Source organism: Eleginops maclovinus, chromosome 5, assembly GCF_036324505.1.
Source record: "Eleginops maclovinus isolate JMC-PN-2008 ecotype Puerto Natales chromosome 5, JC_Emac_rtc_rv5, whole genome shotgun sequence".
Lineage (NCBI taxonomy): Eukaryota > Metazoa > Chordata > Actinopteri > Perciformes > Eleginopidae > Eleginops > Eleginops maclovinus.
Genome location: NC_086353.1, coordinates 25,526,773 through 25,538,071, shown reverse-complemented (window position 1 = coordinate 25,538,071; position 11,299 = coordinate 25,526,773). Strand labels below are relative to the sequence as shown.

The 11,299-nt window shown below is 41.7% G+C and overlaps 1 protein-coding gene across 2 annotated transcripts in view; it reads right to left on the bottom strand.

The window, feature by feature from the left end:
- LOC134864993 (potassium voltage-gated channel subfamily KQT member 5-like) overlaps positions 1–11,299 on the bottom strand; it is a 109,540-nt gene continuing 98,241 nt past the window's right edge. The window contains exons 11-14 of one of the 2 annotated variants that reach the window (XM_063884371.1): positions 8,301–8,409; positions 7,745–7,876; positions 4,765–4,891; positions 1–3,921 (exon numbers count right to left, since the gene is read on the bottom strand). In XM_063884371.1, coding sequence (XP_063740441.1) covers positions 2,689–3,921; positions 4,765–4,891; positions 7,745–7,876; positions 8,301–8,409 — 1,601 coding nt within the window. In that variant the 3' untranslated portion in view covers positions 1–2,688. The remainder of the gene's footprint in view (positions 3,922–4,764; positions 4,892–7,744; positions 7,877–8,300; positions 8,410–11,299) is intronic. The other variant, XM_063884372.1, reaches the window with a different exon arrangement.

Genomic DNA, 11,299 nt, shown 5'->3' with positions numbered 1-11,299 from the left:
TTCATAGAATTTCCTTTATTGATGAATGAGAATAAAAGTTCACTTGCATTTCCTTTACATTACAGGCTTCATAAGTCTTACTTAGATTATTACAAGTGTGTAAGTATGTGCATATAATTTAAATAAATTAAAAAACACTAGACAGAGGGTTAACATGTCAAAAGCCTGTTTTATGACCAGTAGCAAAATGATCTCTGAATAAAATAAAAATAAAATGTAAAGGTCAGAACATTTAGAAGAAAAGAAAAAGACAGTGCCACCATTTATGTTCGGAGGAACCTAATGAGCTTTAAAAAAAATGTAAATATGGAGATGAATATGTACCAAAAAAGCAAGGCACCATTATGCTGTATGTGCTGCACATTTCAAGGTCTGCACTTCTGATGCAATCAGCTCGGACCATAAATAGTGATATGTCTTAATGACAATGGCATTCATCATCAGTTACAGATAGGTCTGGATATGGCAACCTCTTCATGCAAAATATATTGAAATATCTCAAAGAAAATATAATCTCTTGAAAGCAAACTGACCCCAAACTACTTCACATATTCTGTTCTTGGATGTGGGTCTTTGAGGTACTAAGAAGCTATGAGTGAGAGTTCACCACTGGCTTTGGATGCTTTGTGGGTATTAACCTGCAGCTGGCGGCATTATAATGATTCCCCTGATTCTGTACCATGCAACAGGAATACATTCTGAGTCCATTTCAAAGAGATAAAAATAATCCCACATTACACTGTATGAAAAAAAACATGGTTTAAAGAGGACATATTCTGCTCATTTTCAGGTTCATATCTGTATTTTGTGCCTACATACTTTTCACCCTCTGTCTCAAACCAGAGCCCAGTCTGCTCTGATTGGTTACCTCACTTTCTCTGTTGTGATAAGTCAACAGCTAAGATGTCCCGCCTCTTAGCCTATCAAGTACAATGTGTTGGAGTGCTAGCCAATAGAAGCATGAGTGTTTCATAGCGATGTCATTAAGTTATGGAAGGAAACAAAGGAGCCCAAAGAAGGCGTTTCAGGAAGGGGGGGAATGTGTGGGAGAGAAAATCCCTCTTGAAGGAACACAGGGATTTTAGCCTTTGCTGACCATTTACATGCACAGAAACCTCTATAACACACTACAGGAAAGGGAAAACCCCAAAAAGCATAATAGGGGCTCTTTAAATAAGACATCTTGCTTTCATATACTAGGTGGAAAAAGCCATATGTAATAGAAAGGTACATTTCTGAACATTTGTTTTAGTGTATCCGTTTCCAAACTGAGTGCTTTTTTCTTAAACACATTTTCTGACAAAACATCAAAACAAGCAATGACATTCAAAATGTTTTTCAATCCATCAGCCGGAAAACCAACTCGCCATGCACGACTGATCTGAATGTTGACTGTGCGTTTACAGGTGGTGTGTACATGCGTGTGTGTGCTTCGAACATGGTTGCAAAAATGAAATCCAAATATTTGGCAGGAGCAATACTGTCATTTCTCTTTTCTGTTGTACTCATCAACAGCCAGATTTGTTTGTCAATCAGTTCCAAAACAAAGATTCCCACCATTTTTTTATAAAAAAATGAAAGGACCAGTCAGCTGTTTTTTTGCACATTTTAGCCTATTTACTGTAAATGACATGCTGTGTTTCAGAAATGTTTCGAACGAAATTGTAGGTAGTATGCTGCAACTCAGTTTCCAGACTTTTAAAACTTGACTGAACTTGCTTCAAGTCATTTCTGAGAATGACTTCACTCTCATGATGCCGGCACCAGTGGCAGCCGTGAGTGGAGGCCATATGTTTTAGGGTTTTCAGTCTTATGGTCACATCTCTGCTTCATTTGGTATTAACATCCATTCGGACTCAAGGATGATCTGATGGGATTTTGGTTGTACAAGTTCAAAGGTCACTGTGACCTCACAAGACACGTTTTTGGCCAACAATTTAAACGCTAATTATGATAACTTTATACAAATGTGAAATAGGATAAAATGATGTCTTGACATTTTGCACAGACATATAAACTGCAACTGTACTGGTTGGTGGACGCATAGAATGCTTAGGTAATTTATCTTATATTTTAAAATACAAAAAGTACACTGTTATGGTCCTGTGGTGTGGGGTTTTAGAGGACAGTAATTCATATGAAGGAAGTATTAAACTTCAAGAGGTCATCTGTTTTTATAAAATGGACAGAATAAAATATTATGAGAATAAAATATAAGACCCGAGATTATAGAGTTCGCTGAAGGTGAGGTAACATTTACTTTAGTTTGCCTTTCCTGTGATTGTGTATGTGGGCACCTTTGGTCCCATTCTTTTCCCCATTTTTTTACACAAGTTGTTCCATAACTTCATGTTGCCATGCCTTCTTACTGTGTAAACTTGCTAACCTCAGTACATCTGTCTGAAATCATGCTTCGCTCATGCTCTGTCACAAGGTCACATATCAACCTGCCGCCTCTCAGGACCAGGTTCAGTTTTCTCTGGTGTTCATCTTTTGTTTCAGATTTGTCAATCACACTTTAAAACTCATGCAATGATTTTTGATCCGCCTGTATGAAAACACTGTGATTCTTCAAAATGGAGCCACATGATAACTAACAACAGAGGTCCCGCCCCCCCTCTCCCTCCCAAAAAGATATAAACCGTCTGTGAGGTGACATTTGTGTGCCTTCTGAGCATGGAGGCAAGTTTATTTTAGCCGCACATGGGGCGTGTTTAGCAATTCGGTGTTGGCAGCAGAGGGCGAGGAGGTGTGAGCGCTGGCCGGGCCCTGGGATCTGGCCCCCAATCTGCTGTCTGTCCGCAGGAGCTCCGAGGAGTAGGTTTGGGCCTCAGCAGTCCCAAGTGACAGGAAGTCAAATCCTTGCGCATCCAGGTCCCTGTCGCTGATAAAGAGGTCCTCCTCACCCCATCCTCCTCCACCACTCCTGCCAGTACCACCGCCCCCCCCTCCCCCAGGGTCTTGGCTGTTGAAGCCGATGGGAGAGTCACTGCTCGTACTGGGGCTTGGAGACGAGAGGCTGTGGCCATGTACGGGGTCCTGGACGGTTCCTGGGGCCGCCTGCATCAGGTCCTGAACAGACAGGGACTTGCCCAAGCCTCGGTTCACCTGGCTGGGGCTGGGGCCGGAGCAGCAGCCAAGGTCTGACGGGACCAGGGGCTGCAGCTCCAGGCTCATGTGTCTCCTCCAGGAGCCCTCCTCCTTCGGGTTCAACTGGCCGTTGCTGTTGGTGCTGCCCTGTAGCTTCTGCCCCAATCTGCTCAGCCCCATCCGGGGGCCCTCTCCAACACCGCTGTCCTCCATCTGCATCCCTAAACCTCCACAAAAGTCCTCAAGGTCAGGGGACATTTCTGTTGAAGTGGCTCGTGGCAAGTAGCTTGGGCCCCCACTCCGGCTGGGAGGGGGCGGGGGCGGAAGCCTCGCCAGAAGTGGAAACCCTCCATCTTCAACTCCACCGCCACTGCTGATACTATTTGGGGTGAGGATGGGTGGAGAGCTCCCCACAGCCTCGTCAGTGCCACTTTCCGGCGTAGTGACCTGGGTGTGATGAGGCCGGGGGTAATGAGGGTGGCGGCGGCGGTGATAGTGGTGATGCGGCAGCGGAGACGGGCTAAAGGAGGAGGATGCGAGGCCGGTGGAGGAGGAGGCGTTGAGGTTGAGCTCATTCGGCGGGGCCAGGATGAGGTGGAGTCCTCCCTGTGAGAGGTGGGAGGTGGTGGAGGAGCGGACAGAGGGAGGCACTCCGCTGACCTGGGTGGAGCTGGAGAGGTCTTTACTAAAGACGGAGGAGTGGTAGTCAGAGGTTTGCTCCAACTCGAACAGCGGCAGGGAGGAGAGCGTGAGGGCCGACGACGAGCCTTTACGCAAGACCTGACGGTAAATGTCCAGCAGGGAGTCCAGCTTCGACTCAATCGACGTTACCTGTTGGGGAAGGAAAAACAGTCAGGACAAGTTTCTGTTGGAAGACGCAATATTAAACTAAAAATGTTAAGGTTTTAGGTGGATGTACATACTAATTCTATACAAATGGTAGATCTATACTCTAGCGCTGACCTCGCCAAGGCCATGCTATATCTTGTAAAGTTAGCAAAAGTAAAAATGGAATTGTGTGTTTGTCCATTAATTTGGATCCACTCCCCAGTGTAAGGGGCCCTCCCATGTACAGATGGATAGAAAAAGATAGAATCATAACAGGGAGCCGGGATGTTACCATGTTTGTTACTCTAAAACGTCTTACTGCAATCGACCCTAACCCTAACCCTAACAGAACAGAGTAGCTTTAAAAAAATGTAACGGTTTGTTCTCAAAACGTTTCTTTCTACAACTCCTTAATACTTTTTTCCCCTTTTCCTTTACTCGAGCACATCCTATATTATTGCATTCGTAGACACATCGTAGGCAACCCCCACTATAGCTAAATGTTCTGCATGCAACGATTGATAGGACTGTTCCTTTTTTTCTGGAGGAAGCTATAATATAACACTGAAATTGATGACTGTAAAAGTTGTTGTTTCGCGTATGTATGTTCTTTTCACTGAGCCAGCCTTTCTACTTTGGAATAACCCCGTATGCAGCATACCATTAGAAGGCTGCTTGCAGAACCACATTCATTAGTGCCACAAAAGATAAACTAAAAGGTACCCTTTTTAAACCCCATCAAATGTCATTTTCATTTATGTGTGCAGTCTATCGCATGCTTATCAGTTCACTGGTCATTATGTATATACAGTTATTTAAAACACCAACTTAAAGCAGAGCACACACCTGCCGCTCCACTTTACAGACTCGACCCAGCATGCTCATGTCCTCCAAAATATCTCCATCAGAGAGCAGCTTCTCCCGAATCTTCTTATCCAGAGGGATCTGGCCCTTCCCTAGGATCTGATCCACTCTGGAAGATACAAACAAATGCACACACACAAACACACATGAGCACATGCTAACTCATTAGATATTTACAACAGAAAGAAAAGTAGAAATGCACGAGGCAGCCCACAGAAGAGAGGAAAGGTTAAAACAGCAACAGTATAATCGATTACCATAAGCACGTTTCTTTCCCAACAAGTACAGCTATAGAGTCCCTTTGTTAATGAACAGGGTTAACTCCAACAGAGCACAGGGGCAAGCCGAGGCAAAGTCATGCAATCATAACCCACCTACAAATTGGAAAAATAAACAATTCAAACTTTGAGAAGATCTTCCAATTTGCCGTGTGCCTTTCTGGAAAGTGTTTTCCACCTTTTTTTAGAATGTGTTGTTCACCACTTGTCACAACACGTGTTATAATTGAGCACATTGACACAAATATTCAATCAAATATTTGTTATTAGCCGGTATTTTTTACCATTGAAGTTTAACACTCATTTTAATCATGAAAAATCTGCTTAAGGTATACACATGTTTTTAAATGCTTTTATCCACCACTTTTGGGATTAGCAGGAAGTGGGGACAGCGAGATAAAATCTCCACCCCACAGTTTAACGTTGGTCATGTCATGACAACTGAGAGATCACCATGAAAACTGTCTTTGAAGGTCTGTGAGATGTGTTAGAAAACTGAATTATCTGATCCAAGCACAGACGAATAGTGCCTTGTGCAAATGTCAAACTGTTTCTGCGGAGTGTTTTAAATTGTTAAAATACATATGTTTAGGAAGAGATGAGAGGCAGATTATGCTAAAGTGAGTTTGTAAATGCACTTATATTTACATATTCATTTAAGATTATTAAGTCCAATAGTTTCTCAGTCTGTTCTCTAGGTGTGGCCAGAAACGAACTGCAGTCAAATAAATAAATTCAGTCAATTAAAGTTTAAAACATTTTAAAACAAACTTAGTTTATATCAAAAAAAGCCCAATAAGTTATTTGCATGACCAGCTTGAAACATTCCCTTCATATTCCCCCCTATTATAAGCAATCTGAGGCTTCTGTTTCAAGTAAAGAGCTGCTATCACTTTTTCTAACTAAATAAATGAAACCTACACTTCAGCTAACTGTAATGAATCCGTATATGTAACAGAAGATGTGTTCTTGTGTTACAGTAGTGTGGGCCCCAGCATTCACCAGAGTGTTTAATCAGATTAAATCAGGAAATGCCAAAAGCAGACTCAATGTTTTACATTTTTAGTTGAGTTTTGTTAGTGGATGAATTCATGTCCAGGGCAAAAGAAAAGAGCTCTGCGTGTGTGAAGAGGTTTCACTTCACTTCAGATTAATAAATCAAAGAATGAGAAGTGAAGCAGTATGACTGTGAGGATGGGGAAGAGGGGGGGGGGGAGCTGACCCCTGGGAGGAGTTCTTTCTGCCCTGGCTGTAATAGACGGGCAGGGAGGGGGTGGAAAAGGCCTTGACTCGGCTGCTCAGGGGCTGGGGGCCTACTATCATGTCAAGCCTGCGAGGGAAGCAAAGGGAACACACATACGCATATTTACACACATACCCAGAATCACAGAAACACACACACCAAGACACACACAGTGGTGTAACGCTAATACAGTACGTTTAGTCTGTACTGAAGTGTACTTCACCTGAGTACTTGCATTTTATAGTACTTTATATGTTTACTCCTTTACATTTTGAAAGCCAATATTGTACTTTTTACTCCACTACATTCATCTGACAGCCTTAGTTGATACATACATAATATAAATAAACTATGATATATCAAATAGATTCAAGATTCAAGCTTTATTTATCATGAGGGAAATTGCTATGCAACAGATGCAGTACAAAAGTGGGAAAGTAATACAAAGTGAGAGATAAAATCAAACTAACATAAAATAGGTTAAAATATGTGGCATCAGTAATTAAAATTAGCTCCACATGTTCCAGCTGTGATAAACATATTAACACATCAATAGTCAGAATCCTGTCATTTGATTCTGAAGTGGTTTACTATGTACTCTTACGTAAGAAACTCAAGAAAACAACTTTTTATATACATTTAACTTTAATCTTATTTGAATTGTGTCTTTATTTGCATTGCATTCGATATTGAAGTCATCCAACAGTAACGGAAAGTGTTCAGGTTATAATACTTTTGTGTTTTGGTTCTCAGAGAAGGTTAGTGATTTCACTTTATTTTACAGGTTAACAGAGATGGAGAAGTACTCAGATCTTGTACTTGAGTAAAAGTAGAAGTACTCAGATCTTGTACTTGAGTAAAGTAGAAGTACCAGAGTGTAGGAATACTCTGTCACAGTAAAAAACCTGCATTCAAAATGTTCCTCCAGTGAAAGTAGAAAGTACTCTCATCTAAATGTACTTAAAGTAGCGACAGTAAAAGTAGTCATTGTTTGATTGGTCCATTTCAGAATAATATCTCTGATATGTTTTATAATTATTGATCATTAAAGTGTTCTCAGAGCTGGTAAAGGTGCAGCTAGTTTGAATGGCTTTGTATGATGTCTTAAACTATTTAATCCAGGTGTAACTGAAGTCTTTTTTCCGTGTTCAATAAATTGTTCATCATTATTATATATATGCAAAGTAACTAAAGGTACTAGGCAAATGTAGTGGAGTAAAAGTACATGTACTACTTGCAAACTTGTAGTACATGTAGAATTACAAAGTAACATAAGATGGAAAAATTCAAGTAAAGTATTTCAAAATTGTACTCAAGTACAGTACTTAAGTAAATCTACTTAGTTACTTTACACCACTGCAGGTAACTAGTTATGTAATGGATCACATTTTTAAAGCAACCCTCCCATACTGTGCACTGGGTATTGTGAGTTGGTCTGTACCTGGTCTGCAGGCTCTTGATGCGGCACAGCATGTCCAGGTGGCCGGCAGAGTACTGCTCGATCACATCCTTCACATCGTAAGGACGCAGGGTCTCCTTAAACTTCTTCTTGGCGACATGAAACTTCATTATCCTGCACACACAGCACAGGAGTTCATACATCGGCCACAAGGGGAAGCTGTGATACAGACGTGTGACTTACTGAAGACTGTGGCTAAAAAAACACCTTAACTTGTCTGAAAGTGTGCAATGCAATGTCAGAACACCTGAAAAACTCTGCGTTGAACATTACATAAACACATCCAGAGTGGCTTTTTACTTTAGCCGAGTGCATCTTTTCACCATGAATCCAAAATGAGACAAATGTGTGTATTAAACACACCAGGGCTGAAACACAAGCTTTGTGTACTCCCACCGACCATACCTCCTGCCAACACTGTATCAAAAAAATGATATCAAAATAACCTGAAACATATTCTGTTCTCTTTAATCCCTGTTCAGTGAGGAGAGCTGCTAGAAGGCAGGGGCAGTGTAGATGTACAGTATGTTGGACCCACCTGACAGCTCTGATGACAGCCTTGACGGAGGGCAGCAGGTCCTCCACTGAGATCTCACAGTGGCAGCCTTTCTCATCGTAGCCGTCCTCCCCTGCCATGCTGGAGTCTGCTGCTCCAGAGAGAGGACACAGAAGAGGAGCAGGACCCTTAATATCGGTAACTGACATCACAAACAGGGTTTTAAATGGCCGCAGGTGTCCAAAGCATTGGTCAGATTCAGAATGACAGTACACTATGAAGTTTTTGACGATGTATTCAACATGCTATACTATGATTTAAAAAAAACAAGACAATTTGACCTATAATACTTTGACCTTTTTAAACATACTTATGCTACTACTTAGCCCATGTCCTGGATACCATAAAGCACTTCATGCTTTCTTCTTCTGACAAGCTTTATGGAGATGCTGATTTCCTTTTCCAGCAGGACTTGGCCCCTGCCCCAACTGCCAAAAGTAAACGTTCCAAAGCATAATGTATATTTTCTAGTGCTTCTAACTATGAATAGCACTTTGAACCACTATACATATACTTCTAATGCATTAAAGACATGGGTGTCACAGAAATTGCATCCAAAATAACTATATCTTCACTCATAGTGAAAGGAAATGTTCTGGTCTCAGTGACAGTGAATGAGCAGGATTGGTTATGGTTTCCTCTCCAGCAGTGGGCCTCAGCCAGCTGGCCTGCTCTGACCGCCCATGTGGCTGCTGGAGCTTAACACCCCCACCTTCCATCAATCCGTCAATCCACCCGCCACAAACACCAAGTGGCAGTTATCCTGGAGGGCTCGCCAGGCCAGCACTGCTAGGCTAAAGGACTTCAATATAAACAGCCATTAGCATACCTCCAAATGCTCTATTTAGCGGGCTAAAGCAGTTCTGGTGGGTTGGATGGTCAGCTAACAGACATCAATTAAATACATGTAGCCAAACTGGGGGGTTCACTTGTCTGAGACTTAGAGGAATAGCTTGTTCCATGTTTTTTCTTCCTTGGAGTTTGATGAGAACATCAATATCCTGTTTGATAAATGTGTAGCCAAAAACTGTTAGCTTAGCATAAAGACTGGAAGCACCGGAACACTTGGCTCTGTCCAATCTTTAAAAAGAGATGTTAAATCCATAGACTGTATATATAAAAAGCTAACATTTTAATTGTTGGGCAACCTCACAGTGACAGTATCAGTTACTGTACCTGGTCTAGAAAAAGTACAGCCCATAACCCTCTGTCAAACACAACCTGTATAGGATGTTAGTCAGTTAGATTTAGAGGTACTAAAGGCTGGTTTATTCAAAACCATAGTTTTAACCCATTTTTCAGATAGCTACTACTGCCAATAACAATACAATATAATATAATGTAATTCATTTCAAAGTAACCACTGAAATTAATTTGTATGTATTTCAATTATTCAAGCGCTGGGACAATGTAGATAGGGCGAAGGTTAGGATGGACTAAAGCAGGGGTGCCCAACCAGTCGATCGCGGTCTACCAGTCTTTACCAAAGAAAGGGAATTTGGAGCGGCATTTCAAGATGGTCCACAAGAGCTACGATACAAACTTCCCAGCTAAATCACCACTGCCGCCCGAAAAGTCAAGGAATTGAAAAGTCAGCTAGCAGCACAACAGTCCATTTTTACCAGGCCCAATACCACGAGTAAGGCTGCAACCATAGCTTCTTGTCGTGTCTGTCGTGTTCTTGCAAAAGGAAAACTTTCAAGGATGGTGAGATTGTGAAAGAAGCGTTCATGGAAGCCGCAGATGCGCTTTTTGCCGATTTTAAAAATGGAAAGGAGATTGTGTCTGCTATTCAGGATGTGCAGCTATCAAGAAATTCTGTTACACGGCGATGCAAAATGGCGGACGATGTTGAACAGCAATTGAGGAATGATATTGACACGTGAGTGTTTTTCTCTGCAAGTCGATGAATCCACTGATGCTGTGGATGTGGCTCAGATATGTGTGTTCATTAGAATGGTTTTCGACAATATGAGTGTAAAAGAAGAGCTGCTGATCATTTTGCCTTTGAAAGGGCACACAAGAGGCACAGATATTTTTCAGGTTTTTATGGAATTCGTTAGTAAGAGTAAGTTGCCCCTCTTCAATTAAAGCATTTCTGAAACGTTCAAACCATGCTGAATATGCACAGCTAGAAGACAGTCAGTGGCTCTTGGATTTAGCCTTTCTTACTGATCTGACTGACAAGCTCAATAACTTGAATCTAGAGCTGCAGGGTAAGAACAAACACATCATCAACATCATCAGCTCCGTGAACACCGTTAAAAGCAAGTTGCAGTTGCTATCAAGCAGGTTGCAACAGTATGATCTGCGTCAGGGCAAAGACTGTGCGGAGCTTGAGAGTGCACGATGATGATATGATGATCAAGTGCAAAGCATCTTGTCAGAATTTGACAGGCGCTTTACTGACTTTGCATCCATTGAGCCTGTTGTCAGTTTTCTCAGTTTTTCATTTGGGGAAATTATAGATGTGGATTGTATAACGTCCAAAGTGACATCACTCTTCAACCTGGATAGCGGTCCAATTGAGAATGAGATCCTCACACTAAATAATGACATTGAGCTCAAATCAAGAGACCTGACACAAATGTCCAATTCTGGAATCTATTGCAGAAAGAGAAGTACCCCAACCTCAGACAAACTGCAAACTGTGTGAGTCTGCCTTTTCACATATGAAAATCATTAAGTCAAAATACAGATCCACCATGACTGATGACCACCTTGCGGCCTGCTTACGGCTGGCACTCAGCTCCTACTGTCCGGACTATGAGAGACTAGCTTCCTCCTCTCAGTGCCAGAAGTCCCACTAAGGTAGAGAACCACTTTTCCAACTTGAACTAGGCATTGTATTAATTGGGTTGTATATTGTTGTGTTGTTACGGGCCAGTCCCAGGCCTACTTGTGCTTATTCTTTGTACGACGTACATTTACTTCAATAAATGTATTATTATTGTTAAAACTTGATCTTTGTGTCAGAACAT